Genomic DNA, 15,948 nt, shown 5'->3' on the forward strand with positions numbered 1-15,948 from the left:
GGCACTTCTGGGTGGACTTGAACCTCCAACCTTTCAGTCAGCTCTTGAGCATGTTAACCATTTGCACCACTAAAACTCCATGGCTATATACCAAAAACCTGTTGCCATCGAGTCGGCCAGGCCCAAGAGAGCTGGCCTCTCTCTCCACATGCTGAATGCCTCCGCAGACATAGGGAGAGAAGGGTGAGACCCCCATCGGGCCTGGCCCACAAGTGTCACGTTTGTGGGCCCCAGAGCCACCCTTGATCCACCTGGCCTGCCCCAGACCGAGCAGTCGCTCTAGATAATTGTGCTGACGTCACCGTGGCAACCTGCCACCTTCTCTGCACAGAGAGGGCTTGGTCTCTAAGCAGCACCTCCCGCCTGGCCCTGACTTTGGCGTGTCAGGCCTTCCCTTCCAGCCAGGGGTCCCAGGCAGGGTTACTGCTGAGTCCTCGTGTGCCCCTCAGCCTCCTCTCCCGCTCCAAGCCCACGGCCCATGAGGGGAGTCCCATCTGTAGCCCTCCTGGGAAGCGAGAGGTGGAGGCTCCTCCCTAGGGACCAGTAGCTGCCCCTGGAGACCTCGTCTTTCATCTCTAGCCTGTGGTCACCCTTCTCTGACCGCTTTCCTGGGTGCGCGTGAAATGTTTGGTGCAGGCCTGAATGCAAATGCTCCTGAGGCCCACCCACCTGAGGCCCACCCATCTGCAATAGACATCCAGGTGCACCAGATCTCTGGCCCAATGAGCCCACTGGTGGCCATTTTCCCCACAGACATGCCTGCCCGCAGGCAAAATGATGCAGAAACCAGGCTAGTCACACTCCAGGCACCTTTGTACTTGGTGACCCTGTAAGCAACCAACTCCCTCCGGGGGGGCCGGGCCGCCGTGCCACCGTGCCGCCGTGCCGCCGTGCCAAAGGCAGCTCCCTGTGCGCCTGGAAGGCCCTCCTGGACATGGCATTAAGTAAGGAAGGAAGCAGAGAGCAGGGTGTGAAGCCACACATGTAAGCAGAAACACGGGTGTGCATATGTGTGTACTTCCTGGGTGATGTGTAGAATGCCTCTGGAAAGATCTGTGAGATGGCAATGTTTGATGCTCTAGGGAGAGGAACTAGCCGGCTTAGGGCTGGGCAAGAGGGGATATTTTTCATCACACCCTTCTGGGTCTTTTGAATTTTGAACCATGTGAACCTGGTGAAATAAATAAAATGAAAACTTTTAGGAAATGTTAGCCGAGTACAAGGTGTCTTTCTGGGATGATGAGAAAGTTTTAAAAGGAGAGGCAGCGGGTGCCCTAAATAGCGAATGTGCTGGCTGCCACCTGCTATGGATTGAATTGTGGCCCCAAAATATGGGCTGTAAATCCTAATCCCACACCTGTGGTTACAATCCCATTTGGAAACGGGTTTTCTTTGTTATGTTAATGAGGCAGTATTAGTGTAGGGTGTACTTTGAGTCAACCTCTTTTGAGATACAAAGGAAGCAGGTTAAGCAAGGAAGAGAAGAAGCAGATATGTGAGAAGACAGATGCCAAACCATAGGAAGATCACCAAGGAGCCAAGGAACAAGGACCTTCCCCAGAGCCAACGGAGAAAGCCTTTCCCTAGAGCTGGCACCCTGAATTCGGACTTCTAGCCTCTGAACTGTGAGAAAATAAACTTCTGCTCATTAAAGCCACCCACTTGTGGTATTTGTTACAGCAGCACTAGATAACTAAGACGCCACTGAACTATTCACTTTTACGTGGTTAATGGCATGTTATGTGAGCTCCACCTCAATTAAAACGAAGCGTCAGCTGTGGACATCTGTTAGAAAGTGGTGCCCAGGGAACACAACAGAGAATCCCTGAGGGAGCAGAACAGTGGGATGCAGATCTCAAATTCTTGTAAAAAGACCAGACTTAATGGTCTGACTGAGACTAGAAGGACCCTGGAGGTCATGGTCCCCAGACCTTCTGTTTAGCCCAAGACCAGAACCATTTCCAAAGCCAACTCTTCAGACAGGGATTGGACTAGACTATAAGACAGAAAATGATACTGGTGAGGAGTGAGCTTCTTGGATCAAGTAGACACATGAGACTATGTGAACAGCTCCTGTCTGGAGAGGAGATGAGAGGGCAGAGGGGGTCAGAAGCTGGCCGAATTGACACGAAAAGAGAGAGTGGGGGGAAGCAGTGTGCTGCCTCATTAGGGGGAGAGCAACTAGGAGTACATAGCAAAAAAAAAAAAAAAACATAGCAAGGTGTATATAAATTTTTGTATAAGAGACTGACTTGATTTGTAAACTTTCAGTTAAAGCACAATTTAAAAAAAAAAAAATTGTGGCACCGAGCTCTGGCTGGCCCTTGTGGGGCCAGGGTCCATTATTTGCTGAGTGGATAGGCAGAATGGGCCTCCTCAGGAGGGTCTGGATGGTGTCCCACTGAGCACCAGCCCCTGCAGGGTCTGTGCTTCCACGAAGTGGTCCGGTTTCAAGTCAGGGGTCCCCTGGGTCCCTCCCCTTCTCCCTGCCACTCTGCAGGTGGGGGGAGGGGGGAGGGGGAGAGTGGTCAGAACCCCCGTTCAAATAAACACATAGGCACAGTGAAGTTCTTTGGTTGTCTTTTTTTATTATTATTTAAAAAAAAATATTTTACAAAACAATATCATTCATCATATATTTCTTGCTTATTTTCCTTTTTTAAAAATTAAAGTAATAAAAAAAGTTACTTTATAAAATAATACAAAAAGGTAAGAGAGGTTGGGGCAGGCTGGGAGGGGCCTCCTGGGCTGAGGGGGCTGAGGAATCCAGTGCTTCTGGCTCCCCCTCCACTGCAGGCTAGAGGCTGGGGGGAGGCGATGGGCCAGGAGGGTCACCAGGCCACAGCTGGGCCAATGCAGGCTACCTGAAGGCAGTGGGAGGGGGCAGGGAAGCAGCTGGGGCCCTGTGTCCTGGAGAGGCAGAGGGCCTCGCGGGTGGGGTGGTGTGCCAGGGACCCCTAGCTCCCATTGCTCAACATCCCCAGCAGCTTACTGGGCTCCAGGCCCTGCTGCTGGGCCACGGTCTGCACGTCGAAGCCCATGTGCATAAGGAACTGGGCCACGTTCATCTCCTGGCCCGTGAACTGGTCCCGGATGGTGGGGCATGAGGGGTTGCAGTGGGGCCAGGGGCAGCTGTCCACCAGGTGGACTGGACAGCCCTTCAGGGGTGCCCGGCTGGCCTTGTGACTGTCGTGGAGGCTCCTGTCCCAGCAGTGCAGTGCGCGGGGCAGTGAGGTGCCTTTCACCTGGACGTCCGTCCAGTGGCTGCGGGCAGAGACCCAGGCGGGGTCACACGGGAGCCACCCAGGCTGGGGCAGCACTGCCCACTAGAGAGGGGGGCAGGAAGAGGTGAGCAGGTGGGTGGGGTGCAGGGGTGGCTGTGGGTGTCGGAGGAACAGGGCCGGCAGACAGACCTGCGGATGATGATCTCATGCGAGAGGCAGGCGGGGGCAAAGCTGGCCCTGGGGGGAGTCGCAGCGTGAGCACCACACCCCAGCCCCTTCCTGCCCCCAGCCCCTTCCTCACCTGTGCCCACAGGCATACCAGCTCCAGGCCCTCCCCAAGCCTGGCCTCTGCCTGGTGATGTTCCCGCCTCCCTTGCTCAGCTCTAGGGGTCTGACTCTGGGCCCGCCCGTGCTCCTTCTGCTCTGAGGGCCTACTGACCATGATGGAGGCAGTCCTAGGCTTCATATAGGCTGGCATATCTGGGCCTTGATTTTTAAACCGGGGCACTAATTGTGCATCTGTAAGGGCTGGGCTGGGGTTGCCTACACTCACACCACATCCTTGAGCGTGTCCCGCAGCTGGCGGCCCAGGTTCTGGATGTACAGCCACTGGCCCTCCTGCACCGGCTGCCCAGTGAGGTGCACGTTGTCCACGGTGAGTTGCGCCTCATCAAACAGCCACTGCACCACGAACACTGGGCCTGGGGGGGCACGGCTCAGCCAGCTCCTCCCCGTGGGGTGCCACCGCCACCCCGCCAGTGAGCACCCTCCTCCTCCTCTAAAACCTCCCGCTACAAGGCCCCACCTTAACCAATTACCCTTGTTAAACCCCTCATGAGGACCCCCCTTTGCCCAGCCTTGGCCCGACTCTCGGGGACTTGGCTGTGACCAAAGGTGGTGATGACACCCCATTTACTGAACCTCGGCCCCTGTATCACCACATGGGACCTCCCCACCTCCCAGAGTCCAGGGCTAGGGAGGATCAGGCCCAGGGGCCCATGGCAGAGACGGCAGCACCAGAAGTCTGGCCCAGACTGCCTGTTCTAAAGTGCACTCCTGACTACAGGGTGACCAACAGTCCTGGTCTGCAGGGGCCAAGCAGTCTCCCAAAATACGTGGATTCGCAGTGCTAATGCTGGGAGAGTCCTGAGCAAACTGGGCCAAGTTGGTCACTCAGGTGCAGATCTGGCCTCTTCCCTGGTACAGGATCCAGGTCCCCCTATCCTCAGCTGCCTGACTGGACCCAGGCAAGGATCTGTAGGCTTGGCTGCTGAGTTCTTAGGAGAGGCAGAGAAGTCAAAGTATTGACATCCTGCTGCTGCCCTGCACGCCCCTGACCCCCCATTCACTGCCCATGCCCCCCAGCCCCTCACTTATATTGCCCTGGGCCCCCAGGCCCCCCACTCACGGCGCAGGGTTGGGTAGACTTTGTATCCGAAGAAGCAGTTCCACTCCTCACCCTCCTTGAACTGGCGCCGGCAGCGCTCAGGGACCATCCCTTTCCAGTACCTGGGGCAACAAGCAGGGGTCAGGCTATGCTGGGACCCCAGCAGCTCTGCCACCACAGGCTCTACCATTCTGGACTCTGCTCTTTGCACTGGAGCACACAAACCCCGCAGGGTCCCCGGGGGCGTGCCTGGGGCCTGAGCCAGGCGGGGATGGGTACCTGATGCCTCGGCGGATGGCCTCAGTTGGGGCACAGGTGACAGTATCGACGCAGTCTGTACGGCGGTACTGCTTGTTGTCCAGGAACCAGCCCGAGTCAGCCAGGCCTCGTACCTGGATGGCCGGGTAGCCCAGCTCCTCCAGCTGCTCAGCCACGCGATCCACATTCAACAGCACACCTGTGCCACCGGCACTGTGTGGAAGGCCCATGGTGAGGCCAGGTGGCAGGGAGGGACTCCCCCGGGCCCACACCCCAAGCCAGCACCCCGACGACGGGCAGGGATCCCAATCACAGGCAGACAAGGTTTACTGCAAGCCTGTGAGCAGAAAGTTCTCCAGACACTCCCCTTTTCCTCTCTCGTTTCTTCCTCTCTACTTCAGTTTCCTTATCTGAAAAGGAACTGTGTGGCCTCAGGCCCTTTCGTCCACTCCTCAGACTTCTCCTGAGTGCTCCCCCACATGCCTGGGGGGAGGTGGTTCTGAATAGATGTGGTCCCTGCCTTACCAGGCTCCAGGGCCCAGGAGAAGGCACCTCAATCCACAGCTCACCACCCAGCCAACGCTCAGGTGAAGGCAGCCCACACCTTCCCTCCCATCCAACCACCACAGAACTTAGCAGTGCTGCTCTTCCAGCACAGACCACTCGGAGCCCCTGTTTCTCTCTGGGCCCAAACCTCTAAGACACCCTAACAACGCCTGTTAGCTCACCCACCCTGGCCCTCCAAGCCAACTGCCCAGGCTTGGCAAGGCTGAAGCCTCCGGGATTCATTACAACGGGCCTGCCCAGTTGTGAGCTTGGCCCCAACCGCCCCATTCCTATCTCCTACACAGCCCAGCTCCCGTTCCCGACGCCTCCCATACACAGCCTCCCCTCCCCCTCCACCAGGCTCACCTGCTCCCCGCCAGGCTCACCTGCTCCCCACCAGGCTCACCTGCTCCCCGCCGGGCTCACCTGCTCCCCGCCAGCAGCAACACCCTGGCCCCACTCAGCCCTTTGGCTAGGAGCTCTTGCACCACCTCCCGGATGATGAGGGCACCCATAAAGGCATACTCATCTGCATGGAGGAAAGGGGGGCTAGAGTGGGTCCCTGGGGCCTGGACAGAGAGCAAGGCCTCCCACCCCCAGGTTGATGTGAGGGGGGTGGTCTGGCTACAGCCAGGGTATACTAGAGGGAGGTGGGTCGGGTGCATGAGGCCATACAGGGGCTCCCTCCCCAGGGAACACCCCAAGAATAAGGACACCTACAGGGTGAGGTTCGCAATGGACACGCAGGTGCCCTGGTGGCCCCACCACAGGAGTTTGAGAATGAAACAAACCGCACCCTCCCTGCCCCGTCTTTTCCAAAATCCAGGGAAAGAGAGAGAGTGAGAGAGGGCACAGGACTCACTCTTCTCAGACTTGGAGGACGTCCCGCTCCAGACATCACTGGAGCAGTAGGGAATGAACCTGCAACAAGTAGAAGCGTCAGGAAGGACCACCCCCAGGAAGGACCGCCCCCAAGGACCACCCCCTAGGAAGGGCCGCCCCCAGGAAGGACCGCCCCCAGGAAGGACCGCCCCCAGGGCCACCCCCTAGGAAGGACCACCCCCCAAGGACCGCCCCCCAGGAAGGACCACCCCCCAGGAAGGACCGCCCCAGGAAAAACTGCGGCCCACGTAGGAGGACTACCCCCACAGGTAGGACAGTCTCCCAGCAGAACCCCCCACCCAAGCGCCCCTCGCACCCCTCTTACACCATGTTCGCGTTCCACCAGTGCGGATTTTCCTCCGGCTGCGAGGATAGGATACCTGTGCCTGAGGTGGGGGGGACAGAGGGGGTGAGTCTTTCCGGCGGGAGACGGTGTGCAGGGATGAGGACTACGGAGCGAAATGGGGGAAAGTGGGGACTCCACCTGGTCCCAACAGAGGGTGGCCGTGGTGCCAGCCTGAGCCCGGTGACTGGGGAAGTGGGAGATGGGGGCACGTACAGGCTGAGTTACCCCAGGGGGCACCCGAGGGCAAATGCCAGTGATATCTGACATGACCCCCGACCCCGCCGGCGGCTTCGACCCAGGGATCCGCGAGCAGAGCAGCCGCTATCGGCCCCCCAAAGTTAGCGGAACAAAAATGAGAGGGTGAAGGCGAGAGTCTCCTGACTTTATAGGAAGTGCCGAGAACAGCCAAGGCCGGCCGGGAAGCGCAGGTGGGGGCTCCAACTGGGGGACTTCTTCGAGGACTCCCAAATGTGGGCCCAGGACGCTGCTGCCCTCTCCCCTCCAGGAGGGGCCTCCTCGGCGGCGCGCGGCGGCGTCTGCGCCCTGCTCACCTGTGCGAGTGCGCGGCCAGTCCTTGGAGCTCATGAGGCGCCGCATGGTGTCGTAGCGGGAGTCGCAGTTCTCCCGGTTAAAGCAGTACCAGCCGCCTGCGCGCAAAGCCACCACGCTCAGGACCCTGCCTGGGGGGCCGCGCCGGGGACCCGCGCCCGCCCCGCCGCCTGTCTCAGGGACGCACCTTCCAGGAAGAGCAGCCACCGCCGGCTGCCCTTGGACTCCTTCAGGTAGTAGCTGCGAGGGAGGGCGGGCGGGCGGGCGGTCGGACAGGGCTGCAGGGCCGGGATCGCAGCGCCCCCAGCCCGCGCCCCGCTCCGGGGAGGAAAGCGTTATTCCACCTGTCGCCCGGCGGGTGGGCGCCAAGGCCGCAAGGGGGCGCCAGCGGCCAGCCCACGCGGAGAGAACAAGCCGGGCGAGCGCCGGCGGCCGGTCCCTGCGGGTTCCGGGAGGTGGCGCTCGTGGGGCGGGAAAGGCTGCGAGGGGCCGTGTAGTCCGTGGAAAATCCCCACGGCCCGCCCGGCGCGGAACCCGCGGTAACTTTGGCGTGCCCGGCCGTCGGGGGGCCTGGATTGGGCTCCGGGTCTTCGGAGGCGCTCAGGGGCACCCTCGCTAGAGGTGTGTGCGTGGGGCAATGCGGCTCGGGGAGCAATGGGGTGCGCCAAGGGGGCGCGAAACGGGCGTCGCAGCAGTGCCATCGAGGCCGACCTAATGGCCCGCTCCTTGGGCTGTCGTCCACCCGCGGAGGGCCTGGGCGCCCATGCCTCATCCACCCCGAAGCCTGGCATCCTTTCTGCGTGTACCTTGGGGCTTGGGGTGAGTGGGCGGGGTGGGTTAATGCTGCACCGCCTCCTTTGGTCCTACCTGCCCCTGCCAAAGGAGCTGGCTCTGGGATCACTGGCGGTCCTGCCCTCTTCCCGGGACAGGGAGCAGGCGGCGGGGGTCAGGGGGAAAACAGGGCTTCCCCACCCCCGTGTCACCTCCTCCTGCTGAAGCGGGGCCACTGGCGAACGGCGTTTCCCCGCCCAGGAACCAAAGGACACGCGCAGAGGGGCTGACACGGGTGGCCGAGGGGTCAATGTCCCGACTGGCCAGGGCCGAGGCCTGCAAGCGCTGTCCTATCCCCGCGCAGGGCATCAACTAGCCGCCCCCCAGCACCGCTGGGCGTTAGATGGGAGCTCTTTCCCCTGGAGGCGGGGAGTGGGTGCAGAACTGCCCGTAGGGAGGGTCCTGCTCAAAGCCCCGCGTGCCCCTGCGAGGACGTGAGGGCTGGAGGGTGCAGTGAGGGCTGGAGGGTGCAGGGGCGCGGGCGGACGGGCGAGCTCTTACCCCGCCGGGCTGCCGTCGTTGCAGGTAACCGACGTGTTGAGCAGGAGGTGCAGACGCAGGTCCTCATTGAGCTGCTGCGCAGAGCAGGGGTACAGGGACTGCGCCAGGCTCTTGACCTGCGCCATGAAGCTGTCCATGTTGCCCTCCACGGCCGTGAAGTCCAGCGGGAAGCTCTCCACCGGCTGTCCAGCCGCCTGCGCCGCCTCGGCTCGCAGCGGGGGCGGGGGCGGAGGGGGCGGCTGCTGTCCTCGGCGCCGCCAGGTCTTCCTGCCCTCGCCGCCGCCCCAGTGCAGCAGGCTTAGCAGCAGCAGCAGGCGCACCCCTCTGCCCATGGCCGCGCCGCTCCGGTCCGCGGCCACCTGCAGAGAACCGGCGGCTTGAGGGGCGGCGCGCTGGGCGTCGAGGCTCGGGCCGGCGCCGCTCAGCCCAGGCAGCTCGCTCGGCCCCGCGGGAGGGCAGCACAGGGTCTGGGCGCGCCGGCTCGGGCCGCGCCAATGAGCGCCGGGGGCCGGGCTGGGCGGGTTCGCGAGCCGCGGCGGCCCGGGTGCCCGCGCCTTAGAAGTGCCGCCGCCGCCGGGCGCGGCGAGGGGGAGGGGGCCGCGTCGCTGCTTTCTTGGCGGCTGCGTCGCCTCTTCCTCCCAAACCGCAAGCTGCCGGAGGGGCTGGGACTGCCCCGCCGCGGCCGCCGGAGGCGCTCCCGGCCGGCTGGTGGGGGGCAGCGCGGCCCGGCGGCTCCGTGCCCGCAGCCAGCCGGCGCCGCCGCCCCCGGGCCCGCTCGGGCCGGCGGCGAGCAGGGCTTTCCCGCCCGGGGAGAGTCCGCGACAGCGCCGCGGGCCGGGCCCGACGGGCGGGGGGCCAGGCGCCGCGCTCACCTGGAGCCGCCCGGCCTCCCCCACGGCCCGGGCCTGATCGCTGCCCCGAGCAGCCAGCGGGGCCTCGGACCCGGGCCCGTTCCCTCCGCCCCAAACGTCCCCGCGCCCGGGAGCCCGCGCTCACCGCGGCTGGCCCCGCGCCGGCTCCTGCGTCGTCGGCCTGCGCCGCCCGGCTGGTGCGCCCGGCTCGGCTGCGCTTCCCCTCTGGCGCTGGCGCGGAGCCGCCCGGGACTTTTATCCAGCAGGGCCCCCGGGATCAAAGCGGCGGCGGACACAGGGCTCCGCGCCGAGGGGCCGGCAGCAGCGGCGCCAGGGCCTCTGGAGGAGCGGACAGGTGCGGCGCGAGCCCCGGCGCCCTCGGCCACCCGCGGGAGGGACCGGGCGCCCTGGCTGGCGCCGTGGGGGAGTTTCCCTGGCCCGCTCCGGGGTGGGCAGATTCTGGGGCGGCTTCGGAGGATAGAGGGACGCCGCCGCTTACCGAGGTCGGCGGGCCGTGGGGTTGCGTCCTGGGCCGGCCCTGCGTGCGACCCCCAAGAACTTCGCGGTGTGGCCGTCGCTGGGGGTGGGGGAGGGGTGGGGAGCGAAGAAGCTGCTGGCTTGGTCTCCGCTTGATGACCTCCGCAGAACGTAGCGCTTTCTAACCCCATCGCCTGGCCTTTGAGCGCCTCCTCTCCCCACCCTGAGCTGGGGTCACTGGGGACAGAACGGCTTCCTCCTCAGAAATCCACGTGGGCAACTGTTTGCTCTGGAAGCTTCCTACCGGGTCCTGGGGGGTACAGGGGGTAGAAAGCAAAACATTTATTCACCCTTTGCCGGTGAGGTGCCCTACCCCTACCTGGACCTTTCCTCATTTATCTTCTCTTTTATGAGTATGGGGTGGGCAGCGGTCCTTGCACCTATTGCAGAGACAGGAAAGAGGCCTCGCCTTTGGGGCAGGGAGTAGGGGGGACAGGGGTTTTTGGAGCCTCTCCTAATTCAGGTGGTCAGGAGGCTGCTTCCCTACAAGTGGCTCTGCCTGCACCTGTGGTACCTCCTGGGGCGGGGAGACTGGCAGATGGGTGGCTGGAAGTGTGGGGTGATGGCAGCAGTGAGGAACTCTCTGATCTGCTCTGTCTCCTGCCAGAGTTGCACTGGACCACCCTTCTCGCTGTCCTGGACCATCCTTGCCATCGTGGGCCACCTCTCCTGCCAGGCCCCAGGCTGAATGAGCCAGAAGGAGGAGATCTCAACACCACCCTCCTGCTATACACCAGGCCGCTCCAGCCAGGCCCTGGCAGGACCAGGGAGAGACGAAGCAGCTCTAAGGGTGTCCCAGTAAGGACTTGAGGGGTGAAGGCACTTTAACATATACAGCAAAGCCTAACAACAGATTAGGTGCCTGGAGTCTGCCTGGGCTGGGATCCTCAGCCAAGGTGGAGGGAGGCTGTAACCCCAAATCTTCACAATAGGCCCTGTCCTTCTGGCCAGTGGTCGTGAGACTCAGAGACACCAACAGAGCTGGGGTTGGTGCCTAGCTGCTGTCCCTTCATTGGTGGTCAGCTCAAAACCTTGCTTGGGACTGGCCAGAGACAATAGCTTCCAGCACAGTCCGGTTTCCTGGTGTGCCCCTCACAGTCTTGGCCCCTGCGTGAAAGCTGACTGCCTGTACAGGATGTTTTAGGCAGATTTCACATTGGGTGAGAACCTGCCCCAAGTGCCTTCTGCCTTCCAAACCAGTTGCCATCAAGTCATTTCCTGCGCATGGTGACCCCACGTGTGTTAAAGTAGAAGTGTGCTCTGTAAGGTTTCAATGGCTTATTTTTTTGGAAGCAGATTGCCAGGCCTTTCTTCTGAGGTGCCTCTCGGTGGACTCAAATCTCCAACCTTTCCGTCAGCAACTAAGTGCGTTCCCTGTTGACACCACCCAGGGACTCTGTGCTCTAAGAGCTTGTTGTCCTGAGTCCCGAGTAAGTGAACACTACTCCCCACTACGTGGCACAGCTGTGTGGGGTTCTGCTTCCTGCCATCTGGCTTTGAGCCACATCCTGGCTGGCGATCTTGGGCCAGGCCATTGACCTCTCCAGTGCCTCCGTTTCCTCTTGTTTCAAGTGGGGCAGTGACCGTAGTCCCATTAGCAGGCCATTGCACTGATCACAGGAACTGATGTGTGAAAGTGCTCAGCACGGGGCACAGCAGAGGGCAGCGCGGTTGCCAGCGGAATTTCAGAACAGCAGTCCCACACACAGTTCCAGGGCTCACTGTAAGGCATTTAACCTGCACACTGAACCAAAAGGAGTTTGTGTTTTGGTTTATTCAACATCAATAACACAAGCAAAGCAGGGCTGGACCCTCCTTTCCCAGAACTTCCCTGCCCTTCGGGGTTCTACCTCCCCCACTCTCCTCTCCTGCAAAACCCCACCCACTGGGCAGATGAGGCCGCAGCCCTGTGCTAGGGGACAGGGCCCCGGGGCTCCTTGGCTGCTCTCACTAGCATCCTACTCTTGACCCAGACAGGCTGGCTCTGCCCTCTGCTCCCCCATGACCCTCCTGACCTCTGGGGCCAGCTCCACCATCTGCACTGGAGGTGCAGAGCCCCCACCCAGGGATTTCAGCTCCCAAGATCTGGTAGGATTTCCAAGGAGGTTGGGCACAAGGTGCTGGGGGGATGCCAGAGATCAGACTGCTCAAAGCTACTCCCGCTGGCCGTCCTAAGAGTGGCTTTGAGCTGGCCAGCAATGGAGGTCCGGACAGCAGATGTGGACTTCGGAATGAGCAGAGCTGGGTGCAGATCTCAGCTCTGTTAACTTTAGGGCTCCAGGCCCTTGGATTCAGGCTGCCAGCGCTGAGGTCAGCGGGCCTCTGCAGCTCTGATGTGTGGTAAAGGTGTACCTGGGCTCAACTTCAATGGGTAAGACTGATCAGGGACGGCAGGCTGGGGACAGGCCACCAGGTGGCGGGGGACAGTGAGGCCAAGTGAATGGAGTGCTCTTGCCATTGTATGCACTGGGCATGGCTTGTGATGGTCCTGCTCTGGAAGCCTCCTGTGATGTGGGGGTTTAGGGGGTTTAGTGCCCCATCTCTTCGTTAGACAAATGTCTGCTGAACTTGTCCATCAGGGGGTGTGGCCATGGCTGGATGCCTGCTCTCTGTGTGAGGGTCCTCGCTCTGCCTCTCACTGGGCTGTGCTGGGTCTCCCAGCTTCAGGCTCCTGCTCTATAAAATGGGCACAAGAACAGTCCCTGCCTCACAGGGTCATTGGGAGCATCAGACGAGGCAGCACGGACAGAGGGCTGCGCTTGGCATGGCACGCAGTGAGCTTGTGGTGAGCAACACGCTGAGATTACTCTGGGCATGGTGGATGCCAACAACCCTTGTGAACCCAGGTGGGCTGCTGCCCTGGGTACCAGGTGCTGAATAGGTGCCAGTGACCCCCTAGGGGACCCAGGTGGGCCAAGTTCCCAGGTACTAGGTGCTAAGGTGTCAACGATTCCTCAGGAACCTGGGTGGACTGCTGCCTCAAGTACCTGGTGTTGAGGTAAGTGCTGGTGATCCCTCGAGGATCCAGGTGGGCCGAGGTTCCAGGTGCCAGGTGCTGAGATAGGGACTGGTGATCCTTCAGGGACTCAGGTGGGCCGAGGTCCCAGGTACCAGGTGCTGAGACAGGGACTGGTGATCCCTCAGGGACTCAGGTGGGCCGAGGTCCCAGGTACCAGGTGCTGAGACAGGGACTGGTGATCCCTCAGGGACTCAGGTGGGCCGAGGTCCCAGGTACCAGGTGCTAAGATAGGGACTGGTGATCCTTCAGGGACTCAGGTGGGCCAAGGTCCCAGGTACCAGGTGCTAAGATAGGGATTGGTGATCCCTCAGGGACTCAGGTGGGCTGGGGTCCCAGGCACAAGGAGGCTGGCAGAATCTCTGGGAGGGCAGAGACACAGGCTGGGGACAAGGGGCAGGATCAGCATTCCATTGCCCTGCTGCACTGGTCCTTGGGAGCCCCCGCCACAGACATAGGCACCACAGATGCTGGACTAGGGGCGCCTCCCCAACTGAGCTCAGATCACGTGCCAAGCCTAGCTGCAAGGGAGCCGGGGAAACCAAGAGCCTAGAAGGGGGTTGCCCCCCTAGCAGGGGCATTCCAGATGCGGGATGAGGGTCCAGGGGCCAGTCCACAGGCCTCCCCGCCCCGGGGAGGAAATGCGCCTGCTTCTCTGGGAAAAAGACTCAGAGAGGGAGAGTTTCAGAAACTAGAGTTAGGGTCTGTGCTGGGGCAAGTTCCTGCCTGGTTAGTGATGCTGAGGGAGAGGGAGGAGGGCATAGTGGACAGGGGGTCAGTGGCCCTCAGAACGCTGACCTGACTAGAGCCTTTGCTGGACATGGTTGCTTCGTGCTACTGGCCACTTTCCCTCCAGGGCCCCTGAGGGCCCGCAGTCCAGGGCTTCCCAGCATGGGCTGTTCTGCCTCCAGCTGCTACCTGCTGTCTGGGGCCCAGCTGCTGCCGGCTGGCCTCAGCTGCCCACCCCACACAGCCACCTGGGCATCCTTGCGTCCTGACTGCTAACCTCTGAGGCCCAAGTGGGCAGGAAGCAAGACAACCACCGCTCTCTCCCAGCGGCTTTTTCCGAGGGGGGGCTCTCCACCCCAGACCTGAGAGGTCAACCCCAGTTCTCACGGGGAGCCTCAAGGCTAGAGGATGCAATCACAGTCTGGGCTCCCAAAGCCCCCTCCCAGTCCCCCATGTCAGAAGGAACCCCTTCCATCCCAAGGACCTTATGAGCAAAACTCTTGTGAGGAGTGTACCAGGGCAGGAAGAGCTGGGCGAGGCCACGGTCATTGCGGGACCCAGCCTGTAGAGGTAGATAGGGAGCAGGGCCACCAGGCCAGCCCACTGCTCCAAGGAGAGCTGCCCTCCCTGACCCCAGCTCTGGCTCCCGGGAACCAGGTGGCCCTTTGCAGGCCTGGTGTGGGCAGCCTCGGGAACCCTGGTGGAAAGGACCACAGCCCCACCCTAGGACTCCAAGCACATGGGGGTCGGAACCCCCTCACCCAGGAGTGAGGGGCCCCAAGCCAAAGGGGGCTGAGTCCTGGATGTTCCCCAAGCCTCCTCCAGTGGTGGGCAGAGGACCACCTGGGTTTCTCTGATCCCAGCCTCAGACCCCACTGGTCATTAGGCAGAGTGCCCACGCCTGGCACCCCTGGCGCTGCACTCCTCATGTGGCCTTGCCCAGCAGTGGATTCGGGAGCAGGACACTTTTGGATGTGGCCCTTGGCCGGCCTCAGCTAATGGGCTCACCCAAGTGTCAGCATTCACCAAATGGCCACATTCTAAGCTGAGGGGGGAGGGGTGTGGGATGGAGGGGTCAGGGGTGCCCCAATGTGCCCACCGGGTCCGAGGACCTTCACACTGTGAGGGGGGCTATTAGTGAGGGCCCCACACCCAGCTCCTCTGAAGTCCTAAGGAGCTGCAGGGCACTGGCCGCTGCTGCCCGGCTGGTCCCCATCCCTCACAGCCTTCAGGGCCCCACGCTCCCACTGCCACCAGGGCTTTGGGCCAGGCAGGGCCAGCGGCCATGTGACCTGCCCCTGCCCCTCCGCCCTGTGATCCGTGGCCTGGGGGAGGCGAGGCGGCACAAACTCTCAGATCTGCCACCGGGAGCCTCTCCGTGACAGCGACTTCAAAGGGGCCGTGGGGCGAGGGGGCGGGAGGCCTCTCTTAAAGGGCCAAGCCACCTCTAATTCAAAGCAGAGCCTGGGACAGCTGTCTGGCAGCCGCCTGGGGGGCGGGGGTGGCAGCCGCGGGGCAAAGGGGCCGCATGACTCCGGCTGCTTCCTTGACCCCTTAGATGTGGTGGGTGGGTGTGACGGCAGAACCAGGACTGCTGTGAATTCCTCATACTATCTCACTTCCCTCCCAGCCCTCCACCTGGGCAGCCTGGGCTCAGGCCCAGGGGAAACTGAGGCTGGGCACCATGGGTAGGGGGGCAACTTGAAAGCCAGATTCATTTAACGGAATAAAGGATGTGATTGCGCCTACACACCTGCATTCTACATGTGATGCTTACCTGCTCCAGGTGTCTGTACCTCAGGGAGGCCAGGGGCAAACCAGACACGTGCTGCTGCTGGGGTAGGGGTCCCTGATGTCATGCATTAGTTTGCCAAGAGTCTGTTGACTGTGTGCTGTGTGCTGAGAATTGTCCCAGGCTCAGGGATGTAAGATTAGACAGATGGACTTGACGGGGCTTGTCTCTTGGGGTAGGGGGAAGCGTCAGGAGAGAAGAGGGGAAGGGTGAATTAGCCAGAGGATGCCGGTGAGGGAGGGCCCTGAGGAGGTGAAGTGAGGCAGAGTCCCCGAGTGACAGGAGCTGAGGAAAATCATTCAGGACAGAGGCTGGGTGTAGTGCAAGGTGGCGGCACTCGAGGCCCGGGCTGGTGCTGGGAGGCCCAGCAGCATGGCAGCCAGGAAGAGCAGTGTCATCCAGGCCTCTGGGGGCCAGCCAGGAGCCTGCTTTCTATTGCGGTGGGAAGTGACTGTATAATCGACACTATAGATAATCCCCAGAAGGATCTGTGTCGGAA

The 15,948-nt window shown here is 61.8% G+C and overlaps 2 protein-coding genes across 8 annotated transcripts; one reads left to right on the top strand and one right to left on the bottom strand.

Annotated features, from left to right (window-relative positions):
- Window positions 1-2,576: 2,576 nt before the first annotated feature.
- NOTUM (notum, palmitoleoyl-protein carboxylesterase) lies at window positions 2,577-10,375 on the bottom strand. 7 transcript variants are annotated; one of them, XM_049860703.1, is made up of 13 exons: window positions 9,875-10,375; window positions 8,525-8,883; window positions 7,380-7,432; window positions 7,195-7,290; window positions 6,623-6,683; window positions 6,278-6,336; window positions 5,842-5,944; window positions 4,891-5,082; window positions 4,633-4,733; window positions 3,778-3,925; window positions 3,414-3,461; window positions 2,993-3,264; window positions 2,577-2,864 (listed from the first exon to the last, which is right to left on the bottom strand). In XM_049860703.1, exons 2-13 carry the CDS (start codon window positions 8,854-8,856, stop codon window positions 2,647-2,649), a joined length of 1,683 nt encoding a protein of 560 aa, XP_049716660.1. In that variant the 5' UTR covers window positions 8,857-8,883; window positions 9,875-10,375; the 3' UTR covers window positions 2,577-2,646. The 7 variants fall into 7 exon arrangements, with proteins under 7 accessions (XP_049716660.1, XP_049716659.1, XP_049716661.1 ...); XM_049860702.1 differs by lacking the exon at window positions 9,875-10,375 and adding an exon at window positions 9,521-9,594; XM_049860704.1 differs by lacking the exon at window positions 9,875-10,375 and having other exon boundaries at window positions 8,525-9,210.
- LOC126063202 (collagen alpha-1(III) chain-like) lies at window positions 9,019-14,717 on the top strand. The gene is made up of 2 exons (XM_049861383.1): window positions 9,019-9,730; window positions 10,520-14,717. The coding sequence occupies exons 1-2, from the start codon at window positions 9,019-9,021 to the stop codon at window positions 10,720-10,722; spliced, it is 915 nt and encodes a 304-aa protein (XP_049717340.1). The 3' UTR covers window positions 10,723-14,717.
- The last annotated feature ends 1,231 nt before the right edge of the window (window positions 14,718-15,948 follow it).

The sequence above is a fragment of the Elephas maximus genome, chromosome 19 (genome assembly GCF_024166365.1).
Source record: "Elephas maximus indicus isolate mEleMax1 chromosome 19, mEleMax1 primary haplotype, whole genome shotgun sequence".
In the NCBI taxonomy this organism is placed as follows: domain Eukaryota; kingdom Metazoa; phylum Chordata; class Mammalia; order Proboscidea; family Elephantidae; genus Elephas; species Elephas maximus.

What these genes read in the sequence shown, in the direction of transcription:
- NOTUM (XM_049860701.1), bottom strand. Translation starts at nt 7,964, where the DNA reads ATGAGGCATGGGCGCCCAGGCCCTCCGCGGGTGGACGACAGCCCAAGG. An exon ending in TTGCTGCTGGCGGGGAGCAG is followed by an intron (nt 5,083 to 5,841) that starts GTGAGCCCGGCG and finishes CCTTCCACACAG; the next exon opens with TGCCGGTGGCACAGGTGTGC. An exon ending in CATGAGATCATCATCCGCAG is followed by an intron (nt 3,265 to 3,413) that starts GTCTGTCTGCCG and finishes CTCTGCCCGCAG; the next exon opens with CCACTGGACGGACGTCCAGG.
- LOC126063202 (XM_049861383.1), top strand. Translation starts at nt 9,019, where the DNA reads ATGAGCGCCGGGGGCCGGGCTGGGCGGGTTCGCGAGCCGCGGCGGCCC. An exon ending in GCCTCTGGAGGAGCGGACAG is followed by an intron (nt 9,731 to 10,519) that starts GTGCGGCGCGAG and finishes GTCTCCTGCCAG; the next exon opens with AGTTGCACTGGACCACCCTT.